This window comes from Heloderma suspectum, chromosome 4, assembly GCF_057233095.1.
Source record: "Heloderma suspectum isolate Gila_16-S chromosome 4, 16-S_ref, whole genome shotgun sequence".
Classification (NCBI taxonomy): Eukaryota; Metazoa; Chordata; class Lepidosauria; order Squamata; family Helodermatidae; genus Heloderma; species Heloderma suspectum.
In genome coordinates this window covers 168758051-168780977 of record NC_139461.1, presented here as the reverse complement: position 1 = coordinate 168780977, position 22927 = coordinate 168758051, and the positions used below count along the sequence as shown (strand labels likewise).

Below are 22927 nucleotides of genomic sequence, written 5' to 3'. Positions count from 1 at the left end.
CAAAATGTTTTAAATGCCCAAACCAAATTCTTGATGTGATTCCCTTAGTTCCGGCCTTTTGAAAACTGCTTCTTTTAATAAATTAAACCAAGTTCAAGAAAATTTCACACACAACCCTACCCTTCACAAAATGTGAGATTTCCTTTAAAAAAAAAAAAAAAAAGTTGAAAGCTGCTTAAACAATCTGCTTCTGAACTTGAGTGTCACTGTCACAACCCAGATTACCAGCACTGGCTCGGACACTGACTCAGAAGGAGAGGAGTACCACCCACCAAAGTACCTGAGCCTGAGTCCAGCAACTAGAGACCACTGGGATCCAAGACCCCCAAAGCTGAAATATCTGAACCAGAACCTCAGGGATTCAGCCCCTGAGCCGGACCCCACTCAGGAGCATCCTTGCTCACAAAGGCCTCTCATGCCAAATCTGTTCATCACTGCAGCATGCTCAGCAAGAGATGGTGGAGAGATGATGGCATGCCAGAGGCCTGTCCCTTTAAGGATCTCCACTTCCAGCAAGTGAGAGGAGCCTGAGAATACTCAGGCTGATGGACTAAATAAAGCTCAGTCAGCAACCATCTCTGGTACCTGTTCAGGGTTTTGATGGACATGTTTCTGACTACACTTGCTTTCTGATCTGTGACATCTGAATGGATACAAACCCCTTGCACTGTCAGTCACCTGTGTCAAGGATTCCAAGCCCTCTCCCTGAGTAGTGAGGCAACAGAGACTCACTGTGCAATCCCCAAACTTCTTTATTTAGTTAATAGCACCTCTTCACACCTGAAGCTACTACAAAGACTGGAGCTGTCTTCTGGGCCTAATTAGTTAAATAGGGCTTTAAGGGAGCTACTGAAAGCAGCGCAGTTGCCTTTCAACTAATGGATGGGTTTCCTGCCATGCTCGGCAGGCTTTTCTGGGCTCCTCCCTTCAGGGAGAATCCTCCTGACCGAACTTCTGACGGACAGCCAATCTGATGGACCGCCTACCACTTCCTCTCAGTTACGCTCACTTAAGTCAGCAGCAGGCCCTGGCATCTGTCAATTCCGGTGCTCCCTCCAACAGAGGCCAGGTTCCCATGGGGAGGAGAGAAGACAGTCTCTGAGTCTGGCCTCCTGCTTGATAAGCCCCTGAGAAGGTTCTTTGCTGACTCCTGGAGAATCTTGGAAAATTACCTCCCCTGCTCACGGTCTCGGCTGGGCTTCTTCTAGCTCCGTCTCCAAATCTAAATCTATGTCAGAAACCAAACTAGGGAGCCTGGGCCCAATCCAGACACCCTGCTCTGGCCAGAGCTGCTTCTTGTCACAGAAGACAAGCTTAAGAAGGTGTGGAGGATGGAGAATAGGTGTGGATGCAAAAAGCAGACATGCCTGAAGAGGTGCAGATATTGTGGCTGTTCACACAACACGCTAACCCACACTCAGCAGTTGAGTGTGGCTTGTTGTCGAACCTTGGGTTGTTTGTTGAATCTCAATGGTCTACACTATGCAAGGTTGAAGAACACACCCTGAACAGCCCAGCAACAAAGCATTAGTTCTCAAGGTGGCTTGTTAGATAAAAATAAGTCATGCTGCACGGTTAACAAGCCACCCTGAGGATAATGTCCTGGGTTCAGACAACACACTAACCCATGGCTCAACAACAACCCACACTCAACCACTAAGTGTGGGTCAGTGTGTTGTGCAAACCCAGTGTGTGTGTGTGTGGGGGGGGGGGTGTTGTTGAGGCTCCATGTCCTTTCTCCAGAATAAGACCTGCTGAGTGCTGGCCTTGTGCTGCTGCTGCTCCTCTACGGGTGTTCAGAAAGCATCTCCTGGACCCAGCGCCTCCACCTCCTCTTCTAACAGCAACAGCAGCACAAGAGAGGGAGACAAGTGGAGAATCCCCTCTCCCCCATTTCCATAACCCCACAGTGAAAAGGGTTGGCTGGGCTCAGAGTTGCTTCTTCTGCCTCTTTCAACATGAGGCAGTCGGGAAGGCAGGCAAACAGGAAATCCTACACATTTCCACCAACACACACAGCCCTCCATGGTAAAAAGAGCCACCAGCTGAGCTTCTTCCAACACCACAAGGCAGGCAGGAAAGGTGTTTTGCAGGCAGGCATGTGAGTAGGAAATCCCACCCCAACTCACGAAGGTGTAAAGGGCTGCAACCATCACAGATATGCTTTTCCCACCACTCCCCCATGGGTGTTTTGCTTCCCTTTGCTCCCTCTCCCTGTTCTGATATCCAGAATCTACCTTTCACCTTGCCCAGCCACCACCCGTTCTGCATTCTGTCTCCTCTGGTTGGATGGTGCTAGCAGCCCATCAGGAGAGGGCAATACTAGCATCCAATCGAAAGTGAATGGGGAAAGGATGGGTGTTCAGAGGCCCAGCTACAGTGAAAAGCAACTGGGCCTAGAGTTTGTGCTCAGCTTTTAGACTGCACTTCGTATGTTTATGTTGTTTTATCCAATTTTTGTAAGCAGCCTAGGGAGAGCTTTGCACTGAAAAGAAGCATATGGATTTCTTAAATAAATAAATCTGCTCCAAATCCCTATCTGACCTGCTTCCTCCAGATTCACCATGACTCATCCTTGCCAGGTCATCACTATTATCTAAATGTCTAAGGGTACTACAGATGGAAATATCTGTGAGTCTCAGACCTGGTTTACACATTCAGTAGAATGCTGAGATGGTGGAATGGACTGCACCACATCAGACTACATGTGGGCAGAAGGACATATCTATTTATTTATTATTTATTTAAAACATTTGTATCCTACCCCATAACATTAAGATCTCAGGGCAGCATACAGATAAAATCAATTTAAACAGTATGAAACAATAATTTAAATAGCTAAAAGCATATTAAACCATTAAGCAAGCTAATACAAGTTCAAAAATCTAAAACAATAAAACAGTTAAAACAGTGTGCAACTTTAGGGAATTCAATTAGCCCGCAAAAGGCTTTGGTGAAAAGCCATGTTTTAACTTGGCACCAAAATGAAACCAACATCTGCTCAAATTGGGCCTCGAAGGAGAGGGCATTCCACAACTGGGGTGCCACAGCAGAGAAGGCCACATTTTTGCATGCTGCCCTATGTTTAAAAAAAAACCTCCCTGCAAACAACTTGCTGGGGCAGGCCTGATTTAGAATCCTTCACTCTGATTCACATATTTTCTATTATCCGGGAGTTTTTAAATGATGGGGAGTAAAAGTGGAATCCCCTTCCTATAGTTGTACAGATCACAATGCTGCCTTAGTCTGCTACCATGTATAGATCCAGCTTCAAAAATACTGCTTCAGAGTGCAATACAAATGGATGAATCAACTAAAAGGGCACACAACTAATCCTGGCCCAAACTGAGCCCTGCCCCACAGTTACCAAACTTCTCCCCTTGCTACAACATTGCCGCTTGTCAAACAAATTTCCAAGTTCTGCCAAAGCTCAAATACTGGATTCAGAAGAATATATGAAAACAAGGGAAGGCTATGGCAAAATCTGAGCGAAAGGGACAACAGTTATTTATTTTTTAAAAAGAAAACAAAAAAGAGTGTGCTAGCCTTTCTGGACTCACCAACACAATTGAATCCCTTTTCTTTGTTACAGGTTCTAGAGCAACCATCCCCATCTATCAAGTTTCCATCATCACACTCCTCTGCAAGACTCCTAAGAAAATAAGAATAAGAATAAGCATTTATATAGCTTCTTCATGACAAGAAGTTTCCATGTGTGGTGCAATTGATGGAATGGTATCAACTCCTCCACCTTTTTTATGATGCTGGGTCATTGTTTTTACTATTTATGTACGTGTTATATTTTAGGATTATTTTTAATTTGTTGTGATTGAGAGAGAGAGAGAGAGAGAGAGAGAGAGAATTTGTAAGCTAACTTGACATTGATTTATCACAGAAGAGTGGTATAAGTGCTGAAATAAATAGATAAAATAAATAAATCCCTTGATCTTGTGAACATATTCTAGTTGAACTGAGGAATAAACAATTTGAACTGTTTTTTACATACTTGTTACTAATAGGTTTGAATCCTTGGGAAGCTCCACCAGACATGTAATGAAGTCTCTTTTAGGACACAGCCCTTCCAATACAGGACATCTTTTGACTGATAAATTATTTTTATTGCAGGTGTTAAGAGCCAGCAATAAATAACCTTGAAAACTTCCTCTTTAACAACAACACAGCTATGGAGTTTACTACCAAATAAGAATGCATAAGATTGCAGCCCTAGAAACTGAGAACCCTTGTTACCAAATGTCTGTCCTTACTGAAAACAGATTTTCTTCTTCCTGTTTTTTTCTTCTCTTTCTACTCTCTCCTTTAGTCACTTAATTTTTATTTGTCCTTTATACTGGTTTCTTTATACAACACCAGCTCTTTTGATCCTAATCTATTTTCTTTCCATAAATCTTTCACCTATTTTTCTTCCATTTCTTACAGCACAATCCTATACATGGGGCTGTCTTCACGAGCAATTTAGTGTGCAGTTAGAGAAGTCTGAATTCCTTGGCGACAGATGACGGCATCACCAATCTGCTGCCAACTAGCCACTTCCCTGTTGAAAAGCCACACTTCCTGAAATTCCTTTTACTCCGACTTTTTTACTGAAAGCGGCTCCCTGGCGGTTTTGCCACAGTGTGCCATGTTCCCACCCCACCCCCGCGGGCATTAAATCCTGGGCAGTGATATGGTCAAGAGGGTGGGATGCCCCATTCCCTCTTGTTTCCCCAATGGAAGTAGTTTTTCCGGTTGAGAAAATCCCCAGGAGCACAGCAGCAACCCCTCCCATGACCGCAGTAGTGGGGACACCCAATCACCTTAGGTATCCTACTTTTAATCTTTAACATATCCCCGCATTCTGTGCATGTTTACTTGTAAGTAAGAAATAAATCTCACTGCCCTGCAGTGAAAGGGTTAAAGGCTAACTTTAATAACTCACCCTAAAGCGCTCTTTGGCTTCTCCAATGCAATGCTGTGCTTCTTCCGATGTTCTGTAGTTTCCAGTCTACAACTTCCTCTATTGTTATGTAAAGTCCCTGCTCCTTGGTTTATGGGAGCTTCTCATTGCAAGCAGGGAGAGGGAGAAAGGGGAGTTGGAAGTAATAATTCTGGGGCAGAGTGTTGGAATGGGGCAAAATTGAAGGGCTGGGCCGCTCTTGGTGGCAGGGGGGGCCCTTCAGATGCTGCACTTCAGATGCTGCACTTCAGAATCAGGGATTTTGGCTTCTCAATGCAAAAGTGCACACATGGAGAAAAATGGGGTGGGAGCAATAACTCTGCAGCAGATTGCTGGAATGGGGCAAAACTGGGGTGGGGGGAAGCTCTCAGGGGGACCCTTCAGATGATGCACGTGAGAACCAGGGATTTCGGCTTCTTCAGGGAATCTGCACACATGGGGAATTAGTTGCTCTCAATTCATAATAATGTAGTAGCAGGGGGGAGCCTGGATGGGGGGAGGGAGAAACAAGCCTCTCTCAATGGTTGAGCAGCCCCTGCCAGTTTGATAACATTCAGTTCTATTCCCCCCACCCCACCCAGAAGTATGTTCCTTTCAAGCACCATATGACCCCTGAAAACCAGATTTTAAAGGTATGGTACACTCGGCTTATCTTGCTTCGTGTGTCCTTGATGGAGCAAAGCCAATTCCATGAAAGTCCAGGTAATACTCAAGTGCTTCTTGTTCCGTTGTCATGAATGTCTACTTAGAAGAAAGCCCACTGAGTTACATTCTATCTGTTGTCACCTAGACCTTCCATACATTACTATTATTACTTTTATGCTGATTTACAGTTGTATTTTTTAGTACCAGATTACCACATTTTCATTTGCAGATCATAGGTTAGTACAAAAACAGCAAAACCCAACCTGTATCGTCTAACATTTAAATTGTATTATGTATTATTTAATAAAACCTACAGTTATTTATTAAATATTTTTCATACTTTTCACCTTTTAAAAAATTAGTAACAAATAAAATGGAATTGTTCCAAGTATCTGTTAATCATCCCAGTGCGTTTTAACTCTTTAGCCAGAATACTGGAAGGCAGGAACAGTTTTACATCAAATTAAGAGCGGAGTATGATAATGCCCGCACACTTTTCTCTGTGAAGGAAAAAACTAGGAGCATGCTATTGCTTGTATCGAAGTTGAAAATTAAGTGAGAAAGCCCAGCATGATGCTAAGAAGGCAAGGCCCTTGCAACTTCCCCCATTCCTGGCTACAAGTTCTGGTCACGAATTTCCCCAAAGGGCAGCATCTTGTAAAAGACTCTTGGCCATTCCCTTTACAAAAGTAGCCCCAGGCCTGGAATTAGAGGATGCAGTTATATTTTGAAGGTAGTAGTTCTGCGCAACTTCAACCCAAACCTGGGTAAGCCTACAGCCATAGTCCAGGAACCAATGTGAGAGTGAAATACTGGAAACATTCAAGGCTGGATAATTCCATCCTTTCTTGGCCTTAAAAACTCATGACTTTAAAAATGTTTGTTTTTCTAAAGGAATAGAAAGCAGTAGAGAAAACTGCTTTCATGAGTGATGAGCCAAACCACCTGATCCAAGCACCTGTGGCGTTTGCCTTCAACTTCTATAAATATTATTGAGGCTGGCAAACAGGGCCTAACTGAACCAGGGCCAGCTCTTGGAGCCACCTTGATAATTTGGTAGATAAAGATGGCATATACATTGTTGTAATACATAAATAAATAAAAACAGTAGTCAGCCCATAAATCTCTAAGCTGTGAGACAGGTACATACTTTTTTTAATGTATAACATTAAAACAGGGACTAGGGCCAAAAGCCCATTTTCACAGGGGATCCTTGGGATAAGACAGTCTTCCATGGCTAAGTGCTGTTGGTCCTCACCCCCCATTTTCTCAGGGACAATCTTTCAAAGCAGCCCCCTAGCAAAGAAAGAGATGCTTCTCCCTTTTATTTGCTAGGGAGCTGTTTTGAAAAGTTGCATCTCAGAAAGCAGAGGGTTGGGGTAAAAGGATATGGGGAACCCTCATGCCCTAGGGTGGGATTTTGACCCCACCTCCCAGGTTTCCCTGGGAGCAGCTCTTCAAAGCAGCCCCTCCCCTGCAGCGAAGTGATGCTACAAAAGGCACTGTGACAAAATGGAATTTTGTTTTGTTGTGTAATTGTATATTTTAATGCTGGTTTGCTTGATGGATGTGTTCTAACATGTCCTTTCTCCTGAAGGCTATGGTGAGGAGGGGGGAGGGGGGGTAGACTGTTCAGATTTAAACGGTGTCTCCTGATTGGCTGCTGCCTTTTCAGTTGAGAGAGAGGGGGCATCACAGGCGCTGGGAGACAGGGATGGGCTTTCTGAGGGGTGGGATCAGGGCCCTGGGCTCCAGCTTTGGGGGTGGTTAGATCCCCTGGGAGGTGGAGGGGGTATATTTATTATGCTGATGTCTTATTATTCATAAGAATAATAAGAAAGGGTAGAGATGGTAAGGAATTAATAAAAACTTGAAACAAGAATTTTTACCACATAAAACTCAAACTGCATTGAAACATCTTATACTGTGTAAATAAAGTCTCATTTTAATTTGTTCTTTCAAAACACGTCATTCTCGGGTTCATTTGTTACCAGTAAAAGGGTTAGATAAGCCATGGTCTATGAATCTCCACTCACCCACACACAGAAATTGAAGGTTCTCTCCTCACGAGGCGGAGGGTGGTGGCAGCATTCTAATCATAGTATCATAGAATCATGGAATAGTAGGGCTGGAAGAGGCCGACAAGGCCATCGAGTCCAACCCCCTGCTCAGTGCAGGAATCCCAAGTCAGAGCATCCCTGACAGATGGCTGTCCAGCCTTGTCTTGAATGCCTCCAGTGTGGGAGAGCCCACCACCTCCCTAGGGAATGGGTTCCATTGTCGTATTGCTTTAACAGTCAGGAGGTTTTTCCTGATGCTCAGCCAGAATCTGGCTTCCTGTCACTTGAGCCCATTCTGTGTCCTGCACTCTGGGATGATCGAGAAGAGATCCTGGCCTTCCTCTCTGTGACAACCTCTCAGGTACTTAAAGAGCATTATCATTATCTTCCCTCAGTCTTCTCTTCTCAAGGCTAAACATGCCCAGGTCTTTCAGTCTCTCTTCATAGGGCTTTGTTTCCAGTCCCCTCATCATCTTTGTTGCCCTCCTCTGAACCCTCTCCAGCTTGTCTGCATCCTTCTTAAAGTGTAGTGCCCAGAACTGGACACAGTACTCCAGATGAGGCCTAACCAGTGCTGAGTAGAGGGGAACTAGTACTTCCCAGGATTTGGAAGCTATGCTTCTATTAATGCAGACCCAAATAGCATTTGCCTTTTTTGCAGCCACATCACATTGTTGGCTCATATTCAGCTTGTGATAGACAACAATTCCAAGATCCTTCTTGCTTGTAGTGTTGTTGAACCACGTATCCCCCATCTTGTAACTGTGCATTTGGTTTCTTTTTCCTAGGCATTTATTTAACTTGGCATTTATCCCTATGAAATTTCATTCTGTTGTTTTCTGCCCAGCGCTCCAGTCTATCCAGATCACTTTGAATTTTGTTTCTGTCTTCCAAAGTATTAGTTATCCCGCCCAATTTTGTGTCATCTGCACATGATCAGCATTCCCTGCACCTCCTCATCCAAGTCATTAATAAAAATGTTGAAGAGCACTGGGCCCAGGACTGAGCCTTGTGGTACCCCACTCATTACCTCTCCCCAGTTTGAGAAGATCCCATTGATGAGTACTCTTTGAGGCCGATTCTTGTCAGGAGCACCCTAGCGGCCTCTTTCAGTCTACTCCAATAGCCAACTCAAGACACAGACAAAAGGATTATTTTCAAGGCTTTAATCCTTTTACAACTTAATGACTCTTTCAGATGCTAATCACCAGCAACTAAGCAACGAACAGCAGAGTAGGCTATGCTCCGGGTTAGGCAGTTGGTCCTCGTTTGAAGGAGAGTCACTTGCAGACCCTGAACTTATAGGCTACGGAGAGTTCCTCCCTCTTTCCCTTGGGTCCATGGGACGCGACCGTTGCTTGCGCACCAAACGGACGCTATGCCTCCTTTCAGCGCCCTCCATCGTTCGTCGCTCCCTGCATCTGCGTCGAGCATCTAGCAAGCCCCCATCCTGCACTCTCTCACTGCCAGGGTCTCTATCTATCTCAGGAATGCTGGCAGGAGGAATTTCTGCCAGCTGCTGTGCCTGTGAGGGATGAGCGGGCTCCTCTCTCACGGATTGCTGTTCGTCCTCAGAATGAGAATTGCTCTGGGGTTCTATGGGCTCAGTTTCCACCCTGACAATTCTGTAGCCAACTGTGGATCCACCGGATCGTTGTTTCATCTAGCCCACTTTGAGCTAGTTTGCTCATCAGGATATCATGGGGCACTCTGTTGAAAGCTTTGCTGAAGTCGAGGTATATGATGTCTACAGCATTCCCACAGTCCACAAGGGAGGTTACTTGATCAAAAAATGAGATCAGATTCGTCCGGCAGGATTTGTTCTTGACAAATCCATGTTGGCTTCGAGTAATCACGGCATTGTTTTCAAGGTGCTTACAGATGGATTGCTTTATCATCTGCTCCAAAATTTTCCCAGGGATTGATGTCAGACTGACTGGTCTGTAGTTCCTAGGTTCCTCCTTTTTGTCCTTTTTGAAGATAGGGACAACATTAGCCCTCCTCCAGTCATCTGGCACTTCACCCATCCTCCACGATTTCTCAAAGATAACAGACAACGGTTCTGAGAGTTCTTCTGCCAGTCCCTTTATTACGCTAGGATGCAGTTCATCTGGCCCTGGAGATCTGAACTCATTCAAAGTAATTAGGTGTTCCTTGACCATATGCCTATCAATCTCAAGCTGCAATCCTGCCCCTTCAGCCTGTACTTCGCCTTTGCCAGAGGGGTCATAAACCCTCTGTTGGGAGAAGACTAAGCCAAAGTAGGAATTGAGCACATCTGCCTTTTCCTTGTCATCTGTTATCCTTTTGCCATCCTTATTTAATAGCTGAACAACCATTTCTTTCCTCTGTCTTTTACTATGCACGTAGCTGAAGAAAGCCTTTTTGTTGCTTTTAGCATCTCTCGCTAACCTCAGCTCGTTCTCAGCTTTAGCCTTCCTGACGCCATCTCTGCAATTCTGTGCTACCTGCCTGTACTCTTCCTTTGGTGCTTGGCCTTCTTTCCACTCCCTATATGTGTCTTTTTTTGTTTTCAGGTCATCTCTAAGCTTTTTGTGAAGCCACATTGGCTTCTTCTGTTGTCTTCCACCTTTTCTTCTTGTTGGAATTGTTTGTAATTGTGCCTTGAGAATTTCCTTTTTTATTTCCTTAATAAAGTTGTTGCTTAGGTCAGTGGTCTCCAAAGTGGGGTGTGTGCACCCCAGGGGGTGTGCAACACAATCCATGGGGGTGTGCAAGCTGCCTGATCATTGAGCAGCCTCCCGCTGCTTCTACGAGGTGGGCGGTGGTGGCGGCAGGATGGGACAGGAGCCGTGGCTCCTGTCCTATTGAGAGCAACTGCTTGGGGCCATGGTGCCTTCCTGTTGAAGGAAAGCAGGAAGGAGATTAACACTTCCCACTCTCCTTTGCAGAATGAAGCCGAGAAGAAAGGGCACTTTCCTCTAAGCTTCCATACTGCCAAAGGAGAGTGGGAAGGATTAACAGCCCAAAAGGATATTAACCCTTTCCGCTCTCCTTTGGCAGATTGAAGCCAAGGCAAGGTGCGTGCGTGTGCTTTCCGTGTGCTTTCCTCTCAACTGCCATCCTACCTAAGGAGAGCAGGAAGGAGATTAACCCTTCCCACTCTCCTTTTGAAGCTAGAAGGAATCAGGCACTTTCCTCTCAGCTTCCATCCTTCCAAAGGAGAGCAGGAAGGGTAACCAGCCCAGGCCAAGCCACCAGTCGGCCAAGGAGTGGGGACTCTGCACTGGGTGTGGGGCTGGCGACCAGGACTCCAGGCTCTGGTGCAGGCAGGAGCCTGGCCAAGCACACCTTTCCCCTCCTCGCAAGGAGACCTTTCCCCTCCTCGCAAGTTGACAGCGGTGCCCTCGTGGATTTACAGATTATCTAGTTTTAACTGAACTAACCCTCACAAAATGGACAGGTGGCTTAAAAAGAACTGAACTTAGAACCAGACCTTCAAATCGCTGTATCAGAAAGTGTTAAACCAAGATTTTCAAAATAATGAAGCATATCCAATCACATGGCTCTCACTAAAAATATTATTATTATTATTTTTTAAAGTGAGAGCAAAAAGGGGGGTTGTACCGTTAATAAATAAACAATATTTTTAAAGTTTTTTTATTTCATCTTTATCTCATCCTGTTTAATTTTTTTTGTGTGTGTATGTTTATAATGTACATAATATATTAGTACAGTAGTACATTTATATAATCTATAAATTAAATATATATATATATATATATATATATAGGGGGTGCGTGATCAAAAATTTTTCACTGTTGGGGGTGCACAATCAAAAAAGTTTGGAGACCACTGGCTTAAGTTACAGTTGATGTATTCCTTCCACACATACTCATTCTAAGGTATTACCTCAAGAAAGAGGTTGAAAGATTATAGAGGTACTGAAATTCTGGAGCTAGAATCAGTACTTGGTGTTGTCAAAATATTTATGAGGAGTGGTGATGTTATAATAATCACAGGTGGGGGAAGGGTGATAACATCACAGGCACCCTTCAAAGGAAGGGTAAACATGGCAATCTTCTCCATCTTAGATTTTAATTTGAGCAGGATAACAATTCAGGGGGTTCTAATGCTCACCTCTCCCTTCTAGCAAGCATTACAGAGCCTCCAAAGCTCGTTTCTGGGCTTGAGCCTGGAAAACATCACCAGCATCCCTAATTCCTCCTTTACTATAAACTCAGTATGGGAACTTCAGCAAGCCATTCCCTCTCAGCTTCAACCTCCCATCTGAAAGATAGGTATAACAATATAGAGAAATAGTAGAGTGAAGCTGTAATGTTTTCAGTGCGGTGGAACTGGTTTGTAAGTGCCCTCGCTGTTTTCAGCACATATACCTTGTATTCCTGAGGCAGGCTCTGAAAACCTGTTATGCAAATTTGCAGAATTTTTCAGTTAGAATCAGGAAAAGTAATTCTGAAGGATATCGAAAAAACATCACAAAACACACACAACCCCACCCCTCTCTCAATCTCATACACACACATACACTCCACACTAAATGTTTGTTTTTCAGTAAAATGGCAGATGAGCATAGAACAATTTTTAAAAGGGCAGCCTACTAAGAAGGGGCAAAATTTACAGGTGAATCAGCATTCAAGTTGATAGTATGTATTTCTGTCATGCAAGTTGCAAAAAGTAAAAAATGCACTGTAACTGCTCTTTAAATACTATGACTGTCTTCACCCTTTTGGAACTGTAAGGTTTACTAAGAAAAGTATAGGAAGCACTTTGAATATTCTAAAGAATAGTATAGTGTCTAGCAATGAATATTAATAATTTATACAGATATAACTGTAATCCAACAGGTTCAATTTCTGACAGTTATTGCAGTTCCACTGTTGCCAAAAATACACTGAAATCTGTATACGTGGTTGGATGTGAAAAGAATGATGCACACTGGCTTGCAGATCCCAATAAAAGTGAAGGGCAGCAGTGGCATTCAGATGCACACCCTACTGAAAGCAACTGGCCACATCTGCATTGGGATATACATTCAGGTGTGCATCTGAATGCTCATCTGATTTGTGCCAGCAATTACTAAAAGCAAGGATATCCAGATACACTGAGATGTTCCTGTTGATATCTCAGACCATGTATAACAAAAGGAGGAAACTTTGCAAAAATAAGGGGAGAGGTTCTGCATTTTAAGAACTGTTGTTAGTGCTTTTAGATCTTGTTCTTGTTGTTGTTGTTCAGTCGTTCAGTCGTGTCCGACTCTTCGTGACCCCATGGACCATAGCACGCCAGGCCTTCCTGTCCTCCGCTCTCTCCCGGAGTGCGCTCAAGTTCATATTCATTGCATCGGTGATGCTATCTAGCCATCTCATCCTCTGCCATCCCCTTCTCCTTTTGCCTTCAGTCTTTCCCAGCATCAGGGTCTTTTCCAGGGAGTTTTCTCTTCGCATTAGGTGGCCAAAATATTGGAGCTTCAGCTTCATTATCTGTCCTTCCAATGAGCAGTCAGGGTTGATTTCCTTTAGGATGGACTGATTTGACCTCCTTGCAGTCCAGGAGACTCGTAAGAGTCTTCTCCAGCACCACAGTTCGAAAGCATCAATTCTTCGGCGCTCAGCCTTCCTTATAGTCCAGCTCTCACAGCCATACATTACTACTGGGAAAACCATAGCTTTGATTAGATGGACCTTTGTCGGCAAGGTGATGTCTCTGCTTCTTACTATGCTGTCTAGGTTTGCCATAGCTTTCCTCCCAAGGAGCAAGAACTCTCTGCCATGACCTGTCCATCTTGGGTGGCCCTGCACGGCATAGCTTATGGCTTCACTGAGTTACGCAAGCCCCTTCGCCACAACAAGGCAGTGATCCATGAAGGGGTTTTAGATCTTAGCACTCTTCTATTTTGCTGTTGGTTTTACCTTGGTTTTATGCGCTGCATTGTTTTCACTCTTTGCTGTTGGCTTTATCTTGGTTTTATTATGTGCTGATTTTATTCACTGTTGCACTGTTTGTATTTTATGTTTTTAATGTATTGTACACTGCCCAAAGAACTTGGATTCTTTGGTGATTTAAAAATGCAATACATAAATAAGGACGCAATCCTATGACTGCTGCCCTCGCTACTTGGAAGCCTCCAAACAGAGGCTTACGAGCATCCAATGTAGAGCAGGAGGAGCAGTGATCATCACCTCCACCACTCCTCCCATTCTGCATTTTCATTAGACAGGCTTTTTTGCCCTGTTTAGCTGGGGCGTTCCAGAGGGGGAGGGAAGGAGGCTGGAAAGGCCTTGGGATAGCTCATATCCCGGCCAATCCAGTCTTCTCCACTCCACGCTCACCAGAATGCCCCCTTTACCTCCTCTCCAAGATTGTGTTTCTAACCTTGGAGAGGCAGCCAGCACAGTTCTTTCCATGCCAGCTGCAGGGGGGAAGGGGGTGGAAAGCAGATTCTTGGATCCCAAGTTGGAGCGCTGTCTCCGACCTCAGATGCAGGAATCTGAAGTATCCTATCCCCCCGCCCCCGATGCTGTCTAGGGGCCATACAATTGCTCCCTAAATAAATAAACCCCTAATAATATAGGAGTATATTTTTGTGGTATTCATATGATTTAATGGAGAGCTAGAGCAGTTTAATGCTTGGGACTGTAAACTGCTGGCTCATTGAAAACAAAACTAAAAAAAAGGGAGAGAGAATTCGAAAAGGTATCTCAGTACTTACATGCTTACTTTTCCATCCCCGCAATAGGGAGAGCCATGAACGTGGAACAGAGGTGGGGAGGCTTCACCTACAGCAGCTCCTGCCACAGCCTGTACCTGGTACTGATATGGCTGGCCTATCGTGACTTCCCTGGAGAAGTAAGCAGAATCAAATCTTAAGACAGAACAAACAAACAAATAAATAAAGATGTATACTAGGGATAGGCACCTGGTGGCTCACAGGCTCAAACTGGCCTTCAGGGTTTCCCATTAGCCCCCAACATTGTCCCAGATTCCAAGGACTTCCTCTCGATTATCCACCAGCGGCTCTTTAATCCACTCCTTTCCAGTATGAACACTAGCAACTAAAGTTCTGTCACAGCAGTCCCCTACTAAAATGGAGGTCTACAGCTGCTGATGTGCAAGCTAAGAAACAGGCCAATAAGGTATACAAAGATTGAACCAGGCATGACATGGAAGCTCTCTGTCTGGAACTCCTGAGGCCCATGGCAAACAGAAAAAAACCTTGGGAGTGCCAAACAAGAAGATCCCACATCATGCCTAGTTTGACCCTAAGAGGAGGAATATTATTTCCCATAATTTATGTATTTTAAGAGATATTGGTTTCAGGAACATTTTAAACAAAAATAATTAATTAGTAAAGAGTTGTGTATATTTAAGATGATTGGACATTATGTAACCAAGGAATGTAGTAGCAATGTAGAATAATGATAACTGTGTATTTCACCACTCAATAAGATTTTATATATGAATGTGTCAATTCTTATATGGGCATGAAATGCATCAGGTAATACTTCTTGGTTGACTGCTATTAAACATTTTATTTCAGAATTTTTGAGATACTCCCTCCCACTTTCTACATTACCTTGCAGAATAAAGGTACACTGCCTTGATGGCATTTTAGCAGATAAAGGTAAAAGGACACTGACAATGGTGGTAAAATACTGGAATTAAAATCTGATATTGTGCTACTAATTAATCAGTAAACACGTAAAACAAACAAACTGAACTTAAGGCAGAATTCTGGTCTTACTGTGAAGGTTCTGTTTGCTCAGATGGAGTAGGACACCCTGAGAGGGTGACTCCTCCCATTGGCTGATTGGAGGTGGCACTCCAAGAGGCTTTTAGCTTTCACCATGAGGGGTCATCCTCTCAGGTTTGGAAGTATTATAGCTGAGTGAGACACAAACTAATAACAAAGAAAGCATCCAGCACTTTAGAATGTAGTCAGTACGAAAAACAAATAAGCCCTGCATCAAACAAGAAAAGAGGACAGAAAAGATTTCTGGCTCCAAGAAAAATACCTGGTGCCTTCCTTAAGAAGGAGATGGAGGCCCAGCCAGCTAGGCCAGGATGTCCTCCTCTATCTGAGCAGCGGAAACCTTCATGGTGAGACCAGTCTTCCATTTTCACAAGGAGAAGGAAGAGGACATCCAGAGATGGGATGTACCATAACATGATCCCATCAACTCAGGTGGGGGCAGACTGCATTGCTCCCTCTAAACAATCTGCTGTAATATTCTTCATCCACAAGAGACTTCAGCTGAGCTGTAGGTATTCCTTTATAATGCCTCATAAAGGTACCAGTGTCTACTAACTGCAGTTTCTCGCCTGAATAAGTGGACCAGAAACCTCGTAGGGAGTCTAAAACACAGGGACTGGCAGGAACTGACAAGCGGGACCTGCAACGAAACACTGTAGTTGATTCTCACTTCCTAGCACAAGTGCTCCAGTTTTAGGTTTAGTATGTTTTAAAAGGTGTGTTTTCATATTTATTTTTTATTTATATATTACATTTATTAATCGCCCATCTGGCTGCTCACCCAGCCACTCTATGGCTGAACAATAAAATTCAACATTAAAAACATCACATTTCTAAAATTACCCTAACCCACCCCAAATGCCTGCCTGAACAACCACGTTTTTAATGCATGGTGGAAGCTCATTAAAGAGGGGGCATGGCGGAGTTCCCTAGGGAGGGAGTTCCACAGAGTGGAGGCCACCATAGAGAAGGCCCTCTCCCTCATCCTCACCAGCCTAGCTGTCCTGGCTGATGGGATAGAGAGAAGGCCATCCGAGGCTGATCTTGTTGAGCGGCCTGTCTGGTGTTGCTGGAGGCGCTCCTTGAGATAGGCTGGGCCGGAACCATATAGGGCTTTAAAGGTCAAAACCAACACCTTGAATTTGGCCCAGAAAACAACTGGTAACCAGTGCAACTCCTTCAGCACTGGAGTGATGTGATCTCGCCGACGGCTGCCTTTAATCAGGTGAGCCGCCGCGTTCTGTACCAGCTGCAGCTTCCGAACCGTCTTCAAGGGTAACCCCACATAGAGCGCATTACAGCAGTCTAAACAAGAGGAGACCAGGGCATGTACTACCAATGGAAACAGATGGCCGGGAAGGTAGGGGAACAGCCGCCATATCAGATGGAGTTGGTACAGCACTGTCTGGCTCACAGCTCACACCTGAGCCTCCATGGACAGCTGGGAGTCTAAGATGACCCCCAAGCTGCGGACCTGGTCTTTCAAGGGTAGCCGTATCCCATTCAACACCGGGTCAACATCCCCCAACCTCCTCTTGTCTCCCACCAAAAGTACCTTGGTCTTGTCAGGGTTCAGCTTCAGCTTATTCCTCCCCATCCAGCCACTCACCGTCTCCAGACATTTGGACAGGGATTCTATGGCCAACCTTGGTGAAGATCTGAATGAGAGGTAGAGCTGCATGTCATCCACATACTGATGACGCTGCACCCCAAACCTCCTGATGATAGCCCCCAGTGGCTTCACATAGATGTTAAATAGCATTGGGGAGAGGATGGAACCCTGTGGCACCCCACAAGTGAGTGGCCACGGGTCTGAAACCTCCTCTCCCAGTGCTACCCTCTGGTATCTGTTGGAGAGGAAGGACTGGAACCACTGTAATACAGTGTCTCCAATGCCCAACCCCTCCAAGCGGTCCAGCAGGATACCATGGTCAACGGTATCAAAAGCCGCTGAGAAGTCAAGAAGAACAAGGAAGGAGCATTTGCCCCTATCCAGAGCCCTAAATTTATTTATAATTACATTTATATCCCATCTTTTTGCCTCTTGTGAGGAGCCCAAAGCAGTTTACAGGGTCTTCCTCTCCATTTTATCCTCACAACAACCCTGTGAGGCAGGTTAGGCTGCTGAGTGGAAACTAGAACCTGAATTTTCTGAGTCCCAGTACAACAATCTAACCACTACACCACACTGTCTCTATTTAAATGAAAATTTTCATGAAGACTTTAAAAAAATGAATGCAGAAACAGGACAGAAGAGGCTTATGGGTGACCACATGAAAAGACAACACATCTCAGGCCATCCTGCTCCTTCCGAAAAAAGAAGCTTCGAAATCTCCAAATCAATAATGTAAAATTCAAGACACTATCAAATCCAAAATTTTCATGACCTTTTATACCAACTCTACAAACAAATAAGAAAAGCAAACTGGAAACAGGAGCAACCAGCCCTACAGTCTTTGAAGCAGGCTGGCCATTGGGTGTGTGAATGGTGGGCACAAGAATATACTGGTGCAGGTCAAATACATTTAAATTGAATTTATTTAAATAATTTTGGTTAAATAACATAGAATCACAGAATAGTAGGGTTGGAAGGGGCCTACAAGGCCATCGAGTCCAACCCCCTGCTCAATGCAGGAATCCAAGTCAGAGCATCCCTGACAGATGGCTGTCCAGCCTCGTCTTGAATGCCTCCAGTGTGGGAGAACCCACCACCTCCCTAGGGAATGAGTTCCATTGTCGTATTGCTCTAACAGTCAGGAAGTTTTTCCTGATGCTCAGCCAGAATCTGGCTTCCTGTCACTTGAGCCCATTATCCCGTGTCCTGCACTCTGGGATGATCAAGAAGAGATCCTGGCCTTCCTCTCTGTGACAATCTTTCAAGTACTTGAAGAACGCTATCATATCTCCCTTCAGTCTTCTCTTCTCAAGGCTAAACAAGCCCAGTTCTTTCAGTCTCTCCTCATAGGGCTTTGTTTCCAGTCCCCTGATCATCTTCATTGCCCTCCTCTGAACCCACTCCAGCTTGTCTGCATCCTTCTTAAATTGTGGTGCCCAGAACTGGACACAGTACTCCAGATGAGGCCTAACCAGTGCTGAGTAGAGGGGAACTAGTACTTCCCGGGATTTGGAAGCTATGCTTCTATTAATGCAGCCCCAAATAGCATTTGCCTGTTTTGCAGCCACATCACATTGTTGGCTCATATTCAGCTTGTGATCGACAACAATTCCAAGATCCTTCTCGCTTGTAGTGTTGTTGAGCCACGTATCGCCCACCTTGTAACGGTGCATTTGGTTTCTTTTTCTTAGGTGCAGAACTTGGCATTTATCCCTATTAAATTTCATTCTGTTGTTGTTTTCTGCCCAGCGCTCCAGTCTATCAAGATCACTTTGAATTTTGTTTCTGTCTTCCATAGTATTAGCTATCCCGCTCAATTTTGTGTCATCTCCACCAAATGCCCACATGCTTATCAATCATCCCATTACCTTTGTACTCATTTGCTAGGATACAGGAATTGAGGGTATGTTTACACATAGTAATTTGGCAGAATACTACCTGCATGTTTTTTCTGATAGAGGAAAGAGTTCGATTCTTTCTTTTTTTTAAAGAAAATAAACCAAATGGAAGATTCAAGGAAGTGGTTTGGAGTATCCCTGAGGATACTCCAGCAGCTGTGAGAAGGTTCCTCATTGCTCACTCACTTGTCAATAAACGTTCGTCCTGGTTGAGTCACCACTGCTGGGGATCCATCCAGGAATGGGGGGTCCCGGAGAACCCTGTACCTCACAGGTTTGCAGCTGGAACAAAGAGGGCTCTGGGGTGTGGAGATCAGCTGTGCAGCATCTATCTCCATCTTCTCATCAAATGTGTAGATCTTTATGCCAGACACCTTCTTGTTAAGGTTAAGTTTCACTGTAAGGGGGATGTCACAGAATGTGTCCATGGGTCCCAGGTGTACAGAGGCTCCATGCTCCGTCAGGATCTCAATATTTGACAGAGCCTTAGAGTCTGCAGAGAAGTTGGTGGTCCACACCACTAAAGAGTCTGGGTACACAGGATGCAGGAAGCGCAGCTCCAGAATACAACCAAGCGGCTGAAGGCAAGGGGTGGTCATGCTCACGTTGAACAGATTGAACTCGGGACTCCAAGCCTGCAAGCTGGTCTCACAGGGCTGATTCACATCTGGAGGCCCTAGAGAGACAACAGAATGAGACAGTCACTTTGTAAGCAGAGTAGCTCAAAACCTCAAAGGCAGGGCAGTATGCAAGTGCCAGCACTGACCTGAAAGAAGGAGGGGGACCGTTCTGTAAAAAATCTTCACCAGCATTGAAAGTGGGTCTCCCATTTTGCAATTGTTCAGGATTCAATTAGAGCCATCATGCTAATGGGCTTAATTTGTTCTTAGTGACATCAGAACATCTGGTAAATCTGATTGGCTATATAGCATTCTAACACCATTGAATACATGATTAACTGGGATCAATTAAGAAGGAATGAAACAGAGTCTGTCTCGGGGGGGGGGGGTTACCCACTGTAGAAGGAAGAGAAAGGGGAAATAGGGAATACAAACTGTTGCTAACAGTCACGAAAATGGAAAGATGCATCTTTTTGTGGATGCATCTGTCCACTAAGTAAGCATACTACAAAAGCAGATAGAAAATTAACTGGCTTCCATCCATATGAAAAGACAAGACTTATGCATGCATTAGGTGTATATTTACAATATTAAATGCACTCATTTTTTTAAAAAAGGAAAATTAAATATATAAGGTTTCTCTGTTGATGGGATACCAGCTCACACCTGATAATCCCTCTGTAACAGGAGGAAGGGCTGGGAACTTTACCTACTGCTTCCTTTGGAGTCCAGTAGCCAGAAGAATCACAGATCAGAGGAGAGGAGGCCTCATGTACATACTGGCTGAACGTCCCATCTTCAGCACAATCTCCACAGAGATTCCCTGATTCTCTAAAAAGAAAGCACACACAGAGAAGGAAAATACATATACTCTTCTCACTTCCTTCTAATTTGGACTTTGTCTGGCAGTTTATACCACAAGTTTCAACTTCAACTCACATGATTTCCCAAGGCCGTATATAAGACATTTAAAGTGTGACCTACCAGACAGAATGCAGCCCAAACAAATACATTGTGGTGGAAGAGGGCTGCTGGGTCCTCCACACCTCTGCTATCCCTTGTATATATCAGTTCAAGAGGCCAGAGAGGGAAAGGTTAAACCTCTCCTCTCTGCACACTGCAGTTCTGATGATTATCTCCCTCCCCACACCTAGGATTACATTTTAAAAACGCCTGACATAGCTGTAAGCCCAACAATTAATGTAACGGGTAGTTTGACCCTAAGATTGGGATTGAGTAGATCGCATCTTCCCCTTCATGGATCACTGCCTTGTTGTGGCGAAGGGCTTGCGTAACTCAGTGAAGCCATAAGCTATGCCGTGCAGGGCCACCCAAGACGGACAGGTCATGGCAGAAAGTTCTGACAAAATGTGGTCCACTGGAGAAGGAAATGGCAACCCACTCCAGTATTCTTGCCAAGAAAACCCCTTGGAACGTATCACAAGGCAAAAAGAGATGACACCGGAAGATGAGACCCTCAGGTCGGAAGGTGTCCAATATACTACTGGGGAAGAGCAGAGGGTATTTCCAAGTAGTGCCAGAAAGAATGAAGTGGCTGGGCCAAAGCCGAAAGGACACTCAGCTGTGGATGTGTCTGGTGGTGAAAAGAACATCCGATGCTGTAAAGAACAATATTGTTTAGGAATCTGGAATGGCAGATCAATGAATCAAGGGAAGCTGGAGGTGGTCAAACGTGAGATGGCAAGATTGAACATCGACATCTTGGGAATCAGCGAACTAAAATGGACAGGCATGGGTGAATTTAATTCAGGTGACCATCATATCTACTATTGTGGGCAAGAATCCCTTAGAAGAAATGGAGTAGCACTCATAGTCAACAAAAGGGTGGGAAAAGCAGTACTGGGGTACAATCTCAAAAACGATAGAATGATCTCAGTACGAATCCAAGGCAAACCATTCAACATCACAGTCATTCAAGTCTATGCCCCAACCACTGAGGCCGAAGAAGCTGAGGTTGATCGGTTCTATGAAGACCTACAACACCTTCTAGAACTAACACCCAAAAAAGATGTCCCCTTCATCATAGGGGATTGGAATGCTAAAGTAGGAAGTCAAGAAATCACCGGCATAACAGGCAGGCATGGCCTTGGTGTACAAAATGAAGCAGGACAAAAGCTAATAGAGTTTTGCCAAGAGAACACGCTGATCATAGCAAACACTCTTTTCCAACAGCACAAGAGACGACTCTACACATGGACATCACCAGATGGTCAATATCGAAATCAGATTGATTACGTCCTTTGCAGCCAAAGATGGAGAAGCTCTATACAGTCAGTCAAAACAAGACCTGGAGCTGACTGTGACTCAGATCGTGAGCTGCTTCTTGCAAAAATTCGGCTTAAATTGAAGAACATAGAGAAAACCACTAAACCATTCAGGTATGACCTAAATCATATCCCTGATGAATATACAGTGGAGGTGAGGAATAGATTTCAGGGATTAGACCTGATAGACAGAGTACCTGAGGAACTATGGACGGAGGTCCGTAACATTGTTCAGGAGGCAGCAACGAAATCCATCCCAAAGAAAAAGAAATGCAAGAAAGCCAAGTGGCTGTCTGATGAGGCTTTACAAGTAGCTGAGGAAAGAAGGGAAGCGAAAAGCAAGGGGGAAAGGGGAAGATATATCCAACTGCATGCAGAGTTCCAGAGAATAGCAAGGAGAGACAAGAAGGCCTTCTTAAATGAACAATGCAAAGAAATCAAGGAAAACAATAGAATGGGAAAGACTAGAGATCTCTTCAAGAAAATAGGAGATCTCAAGGGAACGTTTTGTGCAAAGACGGGCATGATCAAGGACAAAGAAGGCAGGGACCTAACAGAAGCAGATGAGATTAAGAAGAGGTAGAAAGAATACACAGAAGAACTATACAGGAAAGATCTGAATGTCCCTGATAGCCATGATAGTGCAGTCACGGAACTTGAGCCGGACATCCTCGAGAGTGAAGTCAAGTGGGCCTTAGGAAGCATTACTAACAACAAAGCTAGCGGAGATGACAGTATTCCAGCTGAGCTATTTAAAATCCTAAAAGATGATGCTGTTAAAGTGCTGCATTCAATATGCCAACAAATTTGGAACACTCAACAATGGCCGCAAGACTGGAAAAGGTCAGTTTACATTCCAATTCCAAAGAAGGGCAATGCCACAGAGTGTTCAAACTACCGCACAATTGCGCTCATTTCACATGCCAGCAAGGTGATGCTCAAAATCCTACAAGCTAGGCTTCAGCAGTATGCGAACCGAGAACTACCGGAAGTACAAGCTGGGTTTCGAAGAGGCAGAGGAACTAGAGATCAAATCGCCAACATTTGCTGCATCATGGAGAAAGCAAAAGAATTCCAGAAAAATGTCTACTTCTGCTTCATTGACTACGCTAAAG

The 22927-nt window shown here is 44.4% G+C and overlaps 1 protein-coding gene across 1 annotated transcript in view; it reads right to left on the bottom strand.

The window, feature by feature from the left end:
* PAPPA2 (pappalysin 2) overlaps positions 1–22927 on the bottom strand; it is a 198917-nt gene that overhangs the window by 114799 nt on the left and 61191 nt on the right. The window contains exons 6-9 of the mRNA XM_084851216.1: positions 20237–20358; positions 19094–19583; positions 14354–14482; positions 3561–3652 (exon numbers count right to left, since the gene is read on the bottom strand). Coding sequence (XP_084707342.1) covers positions 3561–3652; positions 14354–14482; positions 19094–19583; positions 20237–20358 — 833 coding nt within the window. The remainder of the gene's footprint in view (positions 1–3560; positions 3653–14353; positions 14483–19093; positions 19584–20236; positions 20359–22927) is intronic.